This window comes from Palaemon carinicauda, chromosome 26, assembly GCF_036898095.1.
Source record: "Palaemon carinicauda isolate YSFRI2023 chromosome 26, ASM3689809v2, whole genome shotgun sequence".
Lineage (NCBI taxonomy): Eukaryota > Metazoa > Arthropoda > Malacostraca > Decapoda > Palaemonidae > Palaemon > Palaemon carinicauda.
In genome coordinates, this window is record NC_090750.1 from 78848604 (window position 1) to 78866066 (window position 17463).

A 17463-nucleotide genomic window follows, 5' to 3' on the forward strand; every position below is an offset into this window, starting at 1 on the left:
AGTCACAATATGCATAAATGCACTGTGAGGAACTTGCAGTGCATACCAAACCTTCCTTGCAGGAGTTAGCGTATTCCCATCACAAGCTCTAAGTAAAAGTTCTTGTCGTAATCTTTGTTGTTATGACCTGTCACAAATAACTATATCATTTTAACCGTTCTAGCTGATGTTGCCTACTGTTTAATTTTCTGTCGAACTATAAGTTTTTTTTTTTTTTTTTTTTAAATAATTGCATTGTTTCTAAACTCTACATGCCCTGGCTCTATTCATACAAAATATAATAGATTTTTTAAATAAATTGTATTCTTTATAATAGCATAGTTTCTAAATTCTACATACCTTGGCTCTATTCATACAAAATATTTTTTTTTAATAAATTGTATTCTTTATAATGACATTGTTTCTAAATTCTACATGCCCTGGCTCTATTCATACAAAATATAATAGATTTTTAAAAATAATAAATTGTATTCTTTATAAAGGCATTATTTCTAAATTCTACATACCCTGGCTCTTTTCATAAAAAATATAATAGATATCTGCTCTATTACTTAAATGAAGTTTATAAATAACACAAATCCTTCCAACAGCGGGTAAAGGAAATGCCTATCTTGCTTGCTTTCTCAGCACAATCGAGTCTTTCCACACAGTTGATTCGGTATGTTCCTTGACCTTCACCTATATCCATTCCTTCGGTAACTGCCAGTCATTCTGCACTTCGTTTCTTCTACCTACTGCAGTGTGTTGGTGGGTTACAATCTGGATGCAGTGCTCCGAGTATCGATATTTGATTTCGTTCTGCTTGTTTCGTGACTTACCTAGCGTTGGTTTTAATTTTTGGACACACTGGCATGATGAAAATTTTATATCTTCTCAATTTATATGCTAACTGCTTTCCTTGCGAATGTTGAAAACCGTTTAACTTTCATTGTAACTGTTTATCTCTTTGCAGTTAGTTGCGTAGGCTAGAAATCTGTGACAAACATAAAGCAACCAACAAACAGTTTATCAGTGTTTCCATGTTTATTGTGAACGGAAAAGGATATTCAGGTGCTTTTCTGTACTTTATTGAACCTGCAGCTGTTTTAAAACCAGTGACCAAAACGATGTTATCACGTCGATTTTAATTTTAGTGTATTTGTAACTTCATAAATTAGGTTTCCATTCATTAAAGCAGCAAGCACAACAATTTTTTGACATTAAGGTATGTGATGATAAACTTGACGTTTTGAGAAGTTTTTTTTTTTTTTAAATTGCGAAACTTTTTTTCTCAAAATAAACCTTGAAATTTGTGGGGCGTCAGTTTTTCTGTGAAAAAAAAAAAAAAAAAAAAAAAAAAAAAAAAAAAAAAAAAAAACATGGTGCAATCGCACCATAAAATATGATGATTTGAATTTTTTGATCACCGGACAATTCTTTTCTTTACATTTTATCTTGTAACCCAGTCCCAGTTACGACTATTTCAACTTGTAATACCATTGACTTCTATTCAATGCATTTGGTGTCTATACACTGCTTTTGCCTAATATTTAGTCCATCTTCAAGATGGGGTCTTTTTTTGTGAGTGTGTAATTTTCTTGAGTTTGAATGGGTAATAGGATACATACAGAGGAACAGCAAATAAACAATCTTCAGTTTTATAAATACAGTACTCATACAAGGACCGGCAAATCTGTCATGTGTATCACTGCAAGGACGGAAAGATCTTATCAAACCTACTGCATTATTTTAATCTTTTTTACCAATGTATTTGTTTCTCTGCATCATTATAGTGTTTCAAATGCATAAGCAAACATAAAGGCAAGGATTTGATCCAAGGAATTGACCAAATTATCTTTAATTTCTTTGAAAACTTCTTTTATTTCATTCGTCTAAACAGGACAGTGCGAAACACTCGAGGACTCGTCGTAGACTAACATAACCATGGCAGTTATACGCAAAGTGCTGACGACGATACTCATCGCCTTCTGTTGTTACCGTATCGCTGAGGCAGACGAAGAGAAATTGTCAAGAAATCGTCGGAGTTTTCAGATACATCCGCATACATACATGACGACGGTAAATATGTGTTTTGGCCTTCAAGCGTGACTGTAAGTAAATAGGAGCTCGTGTCGGCAGCTTGATAACGTTAGTTTCCAGAAGGGTTCATTGACATGAATTTGAGTTCCCAGTTTCGCAGGTTAATGGATGCAAAATTGCAAAATCAATGTATCTTTAGTATATATTGTTGAATGTTAAAAGCTATCCATTATACTTAACTATACTCCTTGATTAATGATCTGATTGTTTTGAATTACCTTAATTGATAACCCATTTATGATTAACGTTATTTTCTTGCAAATTCAATGTGGCTTTAGTATAAATGGTTGAATTTCTACTTGACTATAATCTTTGATTATTTATATGCTTGTTTTAAATTAACTTAATTGATAACCCATTTATGATTAACGTTATTTTCTTATAAGCTACTGTTACGTAGCACAGATATCGGAAAAAACATAGAAAGTGATACCTTTTAAGAAGTCTAGTTTTACGGAGCTATACAAAGCAGAGTAGAGTTTGATTAGCAAATTAAGTTTGGGTGATTATAAGAAATAGCTTATTCTAAAGTTCCAAACTTAGCATTTATGTTCCAAAGCGTCATAGCTGGTGGACTTGGCTTTCAACTTTGACTTTCCGTCATCAGTATTAAGGAAAAGCGGAAATAATAGGAAGTAACAGCTCTGTTGAAATGACTTCTGCAACATCCTGGTGTGTGCTCAAATTGCCTGTATTTACTTTTCATAACATTCACTCGTTTATCAAAACCTATTTTTTTTGCAACGCATAAATATAACTACCATATAGTTGAAATAATTGCAATAGCTGATAAGCTCACGATTAAAGCATGCCTCTAAATTCTATTTCGTTAACATTAATCAAGTTGTGGAATCATGAAATAAGAGGTTATTTTGAGTTTTGTAATCCTATTTCAAAACTAATGAAAACTTACTACACTATGTAGAAATAACTATGAAATATATAATTTGACAATAAAGTTGTTCTTATAGCAATGATGTTTTGAAAATTGATTAAACTTTCATTATTTGATTTTTAGTAAGATGGCCTATCTATAGTATGTTTAACACAATAAATAACTATTGATTTATCACCAATGGAAAGCCATACAATACAAAATCCTTTATAAATGTTACCATTCATAGCCTATCCTAAATTAACCTCCCCTATATAATAAAGAGCATGTGTTTGGATATATATATATATATATATATATATATATATATATATATATATATATATATATATATATATATATATATATATACATATATATATATATATACATGTATATATAATTTATATATATATATATATATATATATATATATATATATATATATATATATATATATATATATCTATATCAAGTCACTCTCCCCGTCTCTCGGGTAGGGAGAGAGGAGTAGCCATACTCTCATGATAGGAGGAGGGGCAGGGAAGTGTAGTCTAATAAATGTGCCCTTTCCTATTCAAAGTTCATAATATAGCTCATATTATTTCACAGTATATTTAATATATTTCAAAATACTAAAGAAACCCAAATAAAAGTCAATTTCCTCATCCAGGACGAATTGATAAGAGCCCGAGGGTATCCCGTGGAAGTTCACGATGTCGTAACCGAGGATGGGTATATCCTGGAGGTCCATAGAATACCTCCCTTGTCACGCCAATCCACCGAACAGGATTTGAATCTCACGCTTCCGGACGAGACTGAAGTCAAGAGATATTTAGAGCCACAGCTACTGAATGTTAGTGCTCGAACAGAGGACGTCAGTAAGTTACAGAGAGAAAGCCAATGATTTTGTTGTTGTCACGTAAATATTTATGATGTTGGCCCAACATGTTTATAAACCGTCTTCTGAATAAGTTTAGGGAAAATTAATTTTTTAATTAATTAGTTTTTTAATGAGGCAAACTGTCTGCTGAATTTTATATGAAATAAATTTTTCAATATGAAAATTCTGCTGCGAATAGATTTAATAACCTCCAGTTATTTCGTAACATCTCTATAAAAAGTAATGATGATAAGAGAACGATAATTTACAAGATTGAAAAGTCACCTAGAAATCATGCTGTCTAATTCAAGTTACGTCACCCCCCCCCCTCCCCTTTAAAGGTCACAAACATTAAAATCGTACAGCTTTCGTAATCGCTATATTTCAGACAATCACCGAAACGGAATTACAGCCAAGGGAGACCCGAAGGTGGTGTTCGTTCTACATTGTTTCCTCTGCTCCAGCGCCGATTTCGTCATGAATGACCACAATCAAGCACTCGGTAAGGGATGTTGATTTTATATAAAGTGAAAAAATAAGAAGGTAAATGAAAACAAATGATTAATGTGGCCTTTTTCCCTTCTCAGCGTTTGTGCTATCAGATGCTGGTTACGATGTCTGGTTGGGAAATAACAGAGGAAACCTCTACGGGAGGCGCCATCTCACCCTTACGCCCAACGACCCACAGTTTTGGGAATTCAGGTACGAAGGTTTAAAAGCTGGCAAATATTGCCTTATGTATTATCTGGGTTTATGAAGGAACGCCAGATCCTGTCATCCAATCGGGAGGTGAAACAGAAAGCAAAACTATTGAGGTGGTAAATTATTATAGGATAAATTGTGGGGTTTTCCCCTTAGGAGGTAGAGTTGAATAGATAGTCATCTAATTTGGAAGTAAAATTTAAGCTCACACGCAGGATTTTTAAATATTAGGAGCTTGGAAAAAAATCACAGCGTACTCTAGCAATTATTACCTCATAGGTAAGCATTGCCACTAAATACGGTAACCTAAGGTTGAATGGACGGGCATTGTTTCACAAAAATTTAAGTTATTTTTTTACGACTTTCAGAAGTGTCCAATCATTTGATTCTTCAAAGGCGTTTAAATATAAACCTTCACCCCTCGTGCACGATCTTGGTGAAACAGAAAGTGAATAGTATGGAATGGTTGCATTTTTCCATGGTTTCTTGAGCACCCTACTTGGCCAAGTTGCAATTATTGTATGCGAGGCTAATAGTAAGCAAAATTGCGCTATTTCAAAACCTGGCTCTCGTGAAGGTTATTTTAAATCATAACAATCAGTCATAAATTTCTGTTGGCTGCTCTCAGTTTTAATTTCAGTGTGGCAATGAGGAGCTGGTGATCACTACCAATATCTGCAGCTCCATAACTTTTCACATTTCTTAGTCTTCCTTATCTCTTTATTAATGGCTATGTGATCTATATGATTTTTGTAACAGCCACATGGTGAAATCCATGTATATTTGAGGATGTCCTTGTGCTGGAAAGAATGCCTACAATAACAAGATTGTTTGCTGAATAAAAACATATATATGGGCTCCATTTTCATTTGCAATGTATATTTGAGGATGTCCTTGTGCTTGAAAAGAGTACCTCCAATAACAAGATTGTTTGCTGAGCAAAAACTTATAAAATGGGCTCTATTTTCATTTGCAACTTCGCCAAGTCCCTCATAACCCATCACATTTTCTATGCCTTGATTAATTTTCCAATTTCAGCATTGAAGTCACCAATCACAATTTTCATATCTCTCTCTGGGCTCTCATCAATTACACTCTGCTATGAGCATCTTGTATTGACAAATTTATTTTGGTTGTTTGAATCGTTTTGATTTACTTGAAAATTTAAGTGGAAAATTAAAATTAGGGAAGTTTTACATTGTTTCGTGACATCAGGTTAAAATAATATAATTGGTTTCCTTTGGATACTATGCTAGCTCATTTTGTGTAAGCATATTAATAAGTGATAGTAATGATAATTAAAACGAACCAGACTGACTGGGTTCAAATCTCTCTCTCTCTCTCTCTCTCTCTCTCTCTCTCTCTCTCTCTCTCTCTCTCTCTCTCTCTCTCTCTCTCTCTCTCTCTCTCTCTCTCTCTCTCTTTTGCTGCGGTCTGATTACTTTTCTTTGTTTGCGTTTCATGCACTCAATAATTCAAAGAGAGATCCAGGTTATCAATTGAACTAGTTCTCAAGACTAACAGACAGATCTCGGCCTCTTAAACATTATATCAATATGTTTTAGTGTAGACTATTGGCCACTGTTCAAAAAAAAAAAAAAAAAAAAAAAAAATTGTACTTAATATTACCTTCCCCAACTTCGTTGCGGTGAAGGTTATGTTTTGATAGGCATGTATTTATTTGTCTGTATGTCTATGTTTGTGATTCGCATAACACAAAAACTATGTGACTGAATTTCATGAAATTTGGTGGGATGATTAGCCATGATTCAAGGACAATTCGATTAGATTTTGGGAGTGTTTGGGTTAATGGTCAAGGTCACAAAAGGTCAAAGATGTAATTTTGCTATATAGGTCAATGTTTATCCGATTTGCATGAAACAAGGGCCAAAATGTGCATACTTCAATTCCCTTATGATATACAGCATGATATAGGCGAAGGTATGCCCTCAACCCGTTGTCCGTTTTGGTTCATTATATGCCTATATATACACACATCCAAGCATACAGTGTATTATTATACTATATCTCAGAAACCAAATTTCCAAATTTTTTTTTTCTTTATAAATTCCCAGTCTTGTGATATCATTAGCCTTGGATGGTTTGTGCTATCGACGGCTTGACTCAGTTTCACAAGATATATCAGTTTCTCAATCATATGACCCGAGGCAAACAATTTCGAAAACATCGTAATTATATAACATTTTGTCGCACGAACATACGCACATAGGCTACACGCAGTTTAAGTAATTGGTTGATATAAAAAGTGTTAGTGAATGTCTTAAAAGTCATATGAAAATTGAATGAAGGTTTCTTTGAGAAATGTAAGATACGTCGTAAAATATAATTCCAAAATTCTAACTTCCCGCGAGACAATATCATACACTGTAATACTTGGTACACAGTTAATTCTAACAGTCATGTCTTGTATTTCATAATGCTACATAGTAATTCATATGTTTATTTCCGGCTTCCATCAAGTTGTGAAACTATATTGCAATCAAATTGTCGATTCGGTGGAACTTCAGAAGCTCAAACTTAGGGAAAATGTTGTTCTATTGGGCGAGTTGACTTGGGTCTTGTTCTCCAACTAACTTTTTGATTCTCCAACTAGTATTTTGATTCCCTAACTAGAATTTTGATTCCCCAACTAACATTTAGATTCTCCAACTCGCATTTTGATTCTCCAACCCGCATTTTGATTCTCCAACTAGTATATATATTCTCCAACTAGCATTTAAATTCTTCGATCAGAATTTTGATTCTCCAACTAGCATTTTGATTCCAAAATTAACATTTAGATTCTCCAACAAGTATAATATCTTTTCTTAGCTTCACACAAATATCAAATTGTTCCAAGTTGGAATAGTCACGTGAAGGTGTTTCATATATTCTGATTCTCCAACTGATATTTAGATTCTCCAACTAGCATTTTGATTCCCCAAATAGCATTCTGATTCTCCAAATAGCTTTCTGGTTCTTCAACTAACATTTTGATTCTCCAAGTTGCCGCTTGACTAGCAATAATGATCATAACAAACCGAGCATAATTTACTTAAGAATAGTAACCGTTGTTTTTATTAAAGTTTGAATGCAGACCAACGCGTCACATGGCAAAAATAGCTAACAATCAGTTGTTTTATATGGATATATATATATATATATATATATATATATATATATATATATATATATATATATATATATGCCGCTGACTGATACATCAGTATGAAAATTAGAACATATCCTAAATATACACACAAACAATATATAAATATATATATATATATATATATATATATATATATATATATTTTATATATATATATATATATATATATATATATATATATATATGTGTGTGTGTGTGTGTATATATATAGTATATATATATATTATATATATATATTATATATATATATAATATATATATATATATAATATATATATATATATATATATATATATGTGGTTGAAGGGACACTCGGGCACACTATTCTATCTTATTTCGCTTCCTCTTTTATATAATTTTTATAGTTTGTATATGAAAGATTTATTGTAATGTTGTTACTGTTCTTAGAATATTTTATTATAATTGTCAATTATTTCTCTTGTAGTTTATTTATTTCCTCTTCTCACTAGGCTATTTTCCCTGATGAAGCCATTGTGTTTATAGCATCTTGCTTTTCCACTAGGGTTGTAGCTTAGCGAGTAATAAAAATTCTTGCACGTGTGTATTATTTATACACACACTATCTGTGTGCCCATCCACCATAAGGCTTTGATTGAAGAGCCATTGGTATGTTGAGCGACCATATATACAGTACAGACTAAGACATAATACTGTTTGTTTTTCAGTATTGACAAAAACGCTCGGTACGACCTCCCCGCAATGTTACAGTACGTTCGAACCAAAACAGGAGCGAACCAGCTAAGTTACATCGGCCACTCCATGGGAAACATGATGTTCTTCGCTATGATGAGCATACATCCTCACATTAATTCATGGGTAATTAATTTTTCATTTTTTCTTTTTTAATTTCATGTCACTTATGCAGAAGGCCGTTAGCTATTAGAAATGTGTAAACTGGAGGATATTCTCACATGTCAGAATATCCGATACTTTAGCTTGTTCTCGTTACCATGTTGTTCTTTTTTTCTCTCAGTGTTATTCCATTTATTATTCTTTCCATAGCTCTTTAAGTTGTAACTAGCTTATGTTCTAAGACTTTAGTAAGGCTGTGAGTTTCCAATGCACAAGTCAAAACTGATAAGAGCATCCGATTAAATACCTATCTTTTTAGAGAGAGTGACATTTAACATTTCATAATCTCATTTTGTTACCAAAAGCTCTCCATCTCATGCTTGTCCTTCTTTTAATTTCGGTCTCGTGTCCTGGGGAAACTCTTACTGCCTGCCCTATAAATACGTAGATTCATTAACAATCTCTAGAGGTTCATCCATAACCCTTACTTGTTGTCTCTCTCACTTCCATAGAACATTATCATAGTTTTACTTATATTCATTTTCAGTCCTACAAAATCTTGATTTCTCTATTCAAATCTATCATCTTTTTGTAATTCCTCCCATGATTCACTAAGCAAAACTTGACATCTGCAAAGCTTAAATTGTTAAGAAATTCTCATTCACTGTTACTTACTACATTTTCACAATTTTGATTTTTAAAAACTTCTTCTAGGCATGCCGTGGATAATTTAGGAGAGATCGGGCTCTCCCATTCTAACTCATTTTTTCAATCGGAATTGTCTCACTATCTTTGTGTAGTTGTAGGATTGCTGTACTTCCTGTATAGATATCTTCAAGTGTTCTTACATCATCATCATCTCCTCCCACGCCTATTGACGCAAAGGGCCTCGGTTAGATTTCGCCAATCGTCTCTATCTCGAGCTTTTAATTCAACACTTCTCCATTCATCATCATCTACTTCACTCTTCATAGTTCTCACCCATGTAGGCTTGGGTCCTTCAACTATTCTAGTGCCTTGTGGAGCCCAGTTGAAAGTCTGGTGAGCTAATCTCTCTTGGGAGTGCAAAGAGCATGGCCAAACCATCTCCATCTACTCCTCACCATGATATCATCCATATATGGCACTTGAGTAATTTCTCTAATAGTTTCATTTCTAATCTTGTCCTGCCATTTAATTCCCAATATTCTTCTGAGGGCTTTCATCTCAAATCTACTAAATCTGTTGGATAGTGTTTCTTTGTCATAACATGATTCATGTCCATATTGTAACACAGATCTCACTAAACTAATATATAGTCTGATTTTTAGATGTAATTTCAAGCGATTTGATTTCCAGATTTGACTAGACTTTGCCATTATCTGATTTGCTTTTTTCAGTCTTTCATTAAACTCCAGATCTAAAGACTTTGTATCAGAGATCATGGTTCTTGAATATTTAAATGATTCCACGTCATTAATCCTTTCTCCTTCCAATGATATTTCATCTTCCATTGCATATTCTGTTCGCACCATCTCTGTATTTCTTCTATTTATCTTGACCCCAACGCCCTGTGATGTTTCATGCATTCTGATAAGCAAGCATTGTAAATCGTGTGGTGTTCTGGTAATAAGAACAACGTCATGAGCATACTCTTGGTGACAGCTAATTTCCTATTACTAATCCAGTCCAATAGATTCATCTATTCCTTGTCTTTGAATATAAATATTTACTATGTTTTTGTCTTGGTTCTCTTTTCAAACCAATCACAAGGTCAGAGTCATGGCAGGATTGGGACCCGTTGCTTACATGTATAATGGACATGCGCAGCTTGGACTACTGGCGCCAATCACTGATAAGCTCGAGGTATGTAGAATTACAGTCTGTGGAATAATTGTTCTAATTCCGCCTCTAATAAACACACACGTTATATTTACACACACATTTTATATATATATATATATATATATATATATATATATATATATATATATATATATATATATATATATATATATATATATACTGTACATATATGTGTTTGTGTATATATATATATATATATATATATATATATATATATATATATACTGTACATATATGTGTTTGTGTATATATATATATATATATATATATATATATATATATATACTGTACATATATGTGTTTGTGTATATATATATATATATATATATATATATATATTGATATATTGTGTATCTATCTATCTATCTATTTATCTATATATATATATATATATATATATATATATATATATATATATATATATATATATATATATATAAACTGTGCGTGTATCCGTGTTTTGTGTATGCTTATATATTAACTTTTATGTATGTGTACATTATATACCTTTATTCAAGCAAGGGTTCTTATTTTTCTTCAGTGTCATTATTACGATTATCATCATTATAACACAAGTCTATCCTTAACCTTTGCACCATCGCTCAATTTCTTACAACCGCCTTTTCTCCGGCAGCGTTCACTAGCTAAAAAAGGACTGCTGGAATTCATGGCACCTACAAAAACGACATCAAAAATAGTCTCTGGACTGTGTTCGGACGCCATCTTCATTCAACCGATATGTCAACTCATACTAGATCTCATCGCTGGACCCAGTTCGAGGAACGTGGACCCGGTGAGATTGTATACCTACGGTATTACGTTATAGTACGACCCCTTCTCTAACTGTCTTATCTCTACTTTGTCCGTCAGTATCGAATATAATAATTAGAAAATTGCCTTTTTGAAAAACGGGTATTTTCGATATTTTCAATTTCCGTAACAATATCGACCTCATTTTCCAAATTACTTGAGATAATGAAAAGACGTATATTTTTTTGCTTTTCATTTCAGATTAGTACTATAAAAATGTGAATGTTAGAAGTTTAAGGTGACCGTTTCCTTTCATGTGACATTATTATTATTATTATTATTATTATTATTATTATTATTATTATTATTATTATTATTATTATTATTATTATTAATATTGGTGTTGTTGTTATTGTTGTTACCTCCGCCAACGAAGTTGGAAGAAGGATATGTTTTACCCCCTGTTTGTGTGCGAGTGTCTTTGTGAATACCTTCCTGGCCACAATTTTAATAGTAATGAAACTTGCAGGGATTAACTTATGTAAAAAGCTGGAAATCATTAAATTTTGAAAGGTTAAGGTCAAGGTCACAGTCATGTAAAATGTCCAATTCACGTAATCAGCCATAAGTTTGGACATCGTTGTCACAGACTTCAAACTTGGTTCAAATTTAAGAGTATGAAAATCCACGCCAATTAATACATGTAAAGGTCGAAGGTCAAGGTCGAGTCCAAGGTCAAGGTTAACCAATAAGTCAAATTTCGGTCATCAACCATACGGCCACAATTTTAATTGTAAAGTAATGAAACTTGCTGGGATTTTAAACTTATGTAAAAAGCTGGAAATTATTACATATTGGAAGGTCAAAGATCAAGGTCACGGACAAACAAAACGTCCATATCACATAATCAGCCATAAGTTTAGACATCCTTGTTACAGAGACTTCTAATTTGGTTCATATTTGAGTGTATGAAAATCAACAACAATTAATACATGTCAAGGTCAAGCAAAAATCCAATTCTAGGTCAAATGTCAAGGTCAACCAAAGGTAGAGAAATAAGCTGCCGTGGCGGAGGTCTGCGCTCTACTGCGTGCTCCTCTAGTTAACTTGAAAACACCATGCTGAACCTTGTTTCTAATTAACCTAACAAGAGACTCTCCTTCCTTTAACTGGTTGATTTCAGGTACGCAAAGTATAGAATTCAACGTCTTAAGTTAATGTCTAAAAATGTTTGTAGGCTTATCTAGCAAATCAAAAACTCTCTGATAATTATCATCCCTAATAGGAATATTATCAAATACGCTAAGAGCCTCACCAGATAAGGGATTTTTTAAATAGATAAGCTTTTGTGTTCCGGTAAGATTGAGCATGGCAGCCAAAGCATTTTTTTTTCTTTTTTAAACTGTAATAAGCAAAATTATTTGTAAAAGCTTGAAGCTGAATATGGGGCAAAGGTAATTTAACAATTTTGCCTACGGGATTCGAACTTTGGACCCCGAATCCTTTTAGCATCCAGCTCCCCCCCCCCTTTTTTTTCGTTAAAGACATACAATCTCAAGCTATGGTTCAAGGGATAACTCCTAGCAGAAGACAATATATCATCAATGTCCGATTCGGACCTATCTTCGCAAATGGACGAATTGAACCTTTCTATCAGCCAATTTCTCAGTTATCGAGTCAATATACTGATCTAGCAATTAGTAGAATGTTAAATCTTTATCACTAACAGATTCTATGGCCTTTATATCCTGGGTTATTTGACCCTTTATGTGGGATCTTTTATTGACCTTCTTAATGGTCTTAGGCATTATTGGCAAGTGTGTTAATAGTCAAAATATTGCAAAATTAATGATTCTGAGATGACCTAAAATTAAAATAAAACTGATATTTATCATACAGGCGAGTGATTCTGATTATAGGAACTTAAAATCCATTATAGACAATCATTCTTAATATAAACAACAAAGAAGATTTAAAAATCTAACCAACAAATAACAGGCCTATGAAACCCTAAAGGGAACTTGAAATTATAAGGTACGACATTCTAATTAATTGTGGACAAAACTTATCCAATAATTTGAAGGTATATATTCATAGAGTAATTCGGCAAATACTCTGAGAACAGACATCCTCGGTGCCATCAGTATAATTAACCAAAGATTTACAAAAGTAACCACAGAAACTTTATAATAGTATAAGCACTAACGCTTAAAATCAGACAAGGATTAACAAACGCTTACCTAACCAAATGAAAATAAACATGTTACTTACAACCATTTCGCCTAGATCAAAACTAACACGAAAAAACGAAAATAGACTAAAATAAATTACGAATATGAACTGCCATTAAACACAAAATCATAGACAAGAAAGAAAAAATAGGAACAGAAAAATGTAGCCTACAGATAACAATATGCACATATCATGCTTAGGCTACAGTATAATAAACAAAACACACTCGATGACAAAGAGCCAGCCATATAACCACAATAAGCCATAGAAAATAACAAAGGCATAAATTTAATAAAAGCATTTACGAACTTCAAAACAAATTGACCACATGGCAGGGAACGCATTGGCCACCGAACACATTATTCAATTCTCGAAAATATTGCGTTTTATGTAAATAACGGCATTCATTTAAATGATTTAATATTTGAGATAATAAACAACTTTCTCACCTGTAAATATCTGCCCTGGAACTTCTTCAATTTAATCTAAAGTTCGAGAATCAGAGCTAAACTTAAATTAACACTTAACACACCTGTATCTTCGAACTGACTGAAATTTCCATCAATAGTTTCCAGACTTCTACTCAACCATTTATAATAACCAATATAAATGTCAATCATAAAGGAAGTAGTAGTAAAGAGAAACAATGCATGATTATTAATAAGTACCATGTTTACCATTACTATTACTCAAAACGGCATATCAGGGAAGAATATTACTTTATAATTTACGTCAAATGATTAGCGCGGTGTTCGTATTTATATATGACCTTGGCTTAAGTACACAACAAATGTTACAACCACTGAAATATAACCAAAGGAAGAAACACAATGATAGGAGAGAAAGTGCCGAAATAAAAATAATATACTATACCAATATTTGCAACAGCAATGCCCAATTTAAAGACAATATTAAGAACAAAGTATTATGAACATCGAAAATTACGAAGACAAACACTAACAATATACGATGAAGAACAACACGAGCAACTGCTATGCTTAAACCGTAATTACCACCAATAGATAAAAGAAACTAAAGGTCTTCCTAAGAGGAAGTTTATAGTTCCATTTTGATGATTATAGGTCCTTTATCCATAATATACACGATTTAGCACAACTAATAATGTTACTAAATAATAATTTCAATACTATAGGGAAAGTAATCCAATTTAGAAAGACAATAGAAAAATAACAGATACATTATACATGAGAAAAAAAGTAAAAGAAAAATATATGAAATATTTTAAGGTCTGTAACAACGTTAACTAGATCAGTTATATTATAAACTATGAACTTTTGCAAATAATAGATATTTAACTTTTCATTTAAAGAATCGGCTATAATCATGGGCTCTATGTATGACTGCCATGTTTATTCAATGATTTTAGCATACCAATAAGACAGACTTGAACTTCTTTGTTACCATAGGATAGATTTTAATAACTCTTTGTAGACGAAATTGATGTATAGCCAAGAGACAGATTTGAACTTATTTTTATTTTCTTTTGTCGAATTATTGGACATTTTAAACTTCTTATTTGCACCCATGAGGAGGATTAAACTTTAATCTGGCAATTATTGGGCAGATTTCAATTTGGAACTTTTGTCTTGCAGGCTTACATATCAGTTATAGCAGCACATACTCCAGCTGGGTCCTCATTCCGCGTCTTTGCTCAACTTTTACAATTTGTTCGAGACAGTGAGTGTTTTTCTTTTCATCTATTTCTTTATGCAGTAGCGAGCCATCAGTTCATCTTTCTGAATATATGGAAAAAAAAAATCTTAACTGATGAAACTGTAGTAAAACGCTTGGTAAAATGAATTTTTAACAAACAAATTTAAAGTTGCATTAGTTCCATGTCGAGTACAACCATGTTTCTTTACAATTACTTTAATTATTCAATTTCAAGAATGTATATCTTAATAGCAACTGGAATCTCACGGGTGTTGCTTAACTTGTTTTGTAATGTTTCTTTGATTTAGCATCATTAGCATTTTATTCCCAGTACGCCTAATCATGGATAAATAGGCTAAACTAATTCATCTTACCAGTGCACAAATGAGTAACCACCAAGAAAATCAGAAATCTCAGTGTAACTTAACTTTTCGGGTGTGTGCGTTACACACACACACACACACACACACACACACACACACACATATATATATATATATATATATATATATATATATATATATATATATATATATATATATATATATATATGTATATATATATATATATATATATATATATATATATATATATATATATATATATATATATATATATATATATATATATAATCAAACTAGAAAGTTTGCCGGCGTGGACTGGCACAGAAACCATAAACAAACGCAAATAGAAGGACATGTATGAGGCATTTGTTCTGCAGTGGACTAGTAACGGCTGATAGATGATGATGATACTTTATATATATTTCAGGATCCTTCCAGGCATATGATTGGGGCCCGACCCAGAACTACAAAGAATATGGAAGCGAAAAACCTCCTCTTTTGAAACTGTCAGCCGTCACCGTTCCCGTTGCTGGGTTTTGGTCCTCAAGTGATGTGCTGGCTCACCCAAAGGTAATTTTCGGGCTAGGTCTAGGCCAAGACTCTACACACATTTCCATACCACCAAATAATCAGCAGTCCTTTGATAGCAAACATTTATACCATGAAAATAGTATATTTCCAAATTTAACTGTAAAAGACAAATTCAATGACAATGGCAAGGATTTTAATTCATCCCTAGTAAGGCTATGTGGATATTATTATTATTATTATTATTATTATTATTATTATTAGCTCAGGTACAACCCTAGTTGAAAAACAGGATGCTATAAGCCCAAGGACTCCAACAGGGGAAAATAGCCCAGTGAAGACAGTAAATTAAGAAATAAATAAACTATGTGAGAAGTAATGAATAACTAAAGTCAAATATTTAAAGAACAATGGCTACATTAAAACAGATCATTCATAAATAAACTATAAAAAGAGACTTATTTCAGCCTGTTCAACAGCATTTGCTGTAAGTTTGAACTTTTGAAGTTCTACCCGATTAGGAAGCTCATTGCACAACTTGGTCACAGCTGGAATAAAACTTCTAAAATACCATGTGATATTGATCCGCATGATGGAGAAGGTATGACTAATAGGATTAATGTAGTTACTCTCTTATTATTTCAGGACGTTGAGCGCACGTTGAGTGAGCTGCCCAATCTTGTGGTTAACCATCGAGTTCAGCATGACAACTTTAATCATCTAGATTTCTTATGGGCTGAGAATGCTAAAAGCTTAGTCTACCGACATGTCATCGACTTCTTTAATCAATATTACTGATTCAACACTGTGTGTGAACATATCTGTAAATAGGTAAAAAAAAGAAAACAAAATGCAAAGAAGGGAGATAGCAACGTCTGATATTTTGAACTTTGACTATATACCTCAAGAATTAAGATTCAGGGATCGTTCAGAAATACAATTTTCACATATTGTTTTGTTTATCGTCAGTCTGGTAAGACTTGGGTACAACGAAATCTCTAGTTTGATTATGTAATAACTATTAGGGATCTAGTTTCAATATTCTTAAAGTTATTTTGAGGATTCAAAGTCTTCGATGGTTATGGCATTCGTATGAAGCGAGCGTGGACCTCTCTCGAAATATTTGACCCCATCGAAGCAGTGTCGGTTGGCCCTGTTACCAATTGTGACTTTCCCAAGTATCTTGAAACTATTTTGTTAATTTGAGCTATTTTCTATTATGATCGTCCTCTTTTTGTGTTTATGTTACTAATTAATTTTAATTCATTGATTGTTGTGTTTGTTATTTACCTGTATTGAGACTACTTGTTGTCAAAATTATAGAAATAATATATTTAACTTGATCTTTTTTTAATGTGAACCCAACGTGAACTAAAGATGAAATTGATCAAGAGAATGTTATCGTTCAGTAGTAATATATTAGACAGGAAAGACTCTCTCTCTCTCTCTCTCTCTCTCTCTCTCTCTCTCTCTCTCTATATATATATATATATATATATATATATATATATATATATATATATATATAATATATATATATATATATACATATATGATAAATCCGCAC

General features: G+C 32.5%; 2 protein-coding genes across 2 annotated transcripts in view; one reads left to right on the top strand and one right to left on the bottom strand.

Moving 5' to 3' along the window:
• Positions 1 to 13885, bottom strand: part of LOC137619614 (zinc finger protein 676-like) — a 39926-nt gene extending 26041 nt beyond the window's left edge. Inside the window, exon 1 of the mRNA XM_068349799.1 lies at positions 13800 to 13885. The gene's annotated coding sequence lies outside the window, so the exon portion shown is untranslated. The remainder of the gene's footprint in view (positions 1 to 13799) is intronic.
• LOC137619613 (gastric triacylglycerol lipase-like) lies at positions 1858 to 17216 on the top strand. The gene is made up of 10 exons (XM_068349795.1): positions 1858 to 2058; positions 3627 to 3834; positions 4225 to 4338; positions 4424 to 4538; positions 8397 to 8547; positions 10276 to 10368; positions 11003 to 11161; positions 14964 to 15048; positions 15796 to 15938; positions 16542 to 17216. Exons 1-10 carry the CDS (start codon positions 1924 to 1926, stop codon positions 16692 to 16694), a joined length of 1356 nt encoding a protein of 451 aa, XP_068205896.1. The 5' UTR covers positions 1858 to 1923; the 3' UTR covers positions 16695 to 17216.
• Positions 17217 to 17463: the final 247 nt, after the last annotated feature.

Excerpts from the sequence above, each read along its gene's own strand:
- LOC137619613 (XM_068349795.1), top strand. The coding sequence starts at position 1,924 with ATGGCAGTTATACGCAAAGTGCTGACGACGATACTCATCGCCTTCTGT. Across the intron at positions 4,339-4,423 it reads TGACCACAATCAAGCACTCG|CGTTTGTGCTATCAGATGCT; the intron begins GTAAGGGATGTT and ends TTCCCTTCTCAG. Across the intron at positions 4,539-8,396 it reads CCACAGTTTTGGGAATTCAG|TATTGACAAAAACGCTCGGT; the intron begins GTACGAAGGTTT and ends TTTGTTTTTCAG.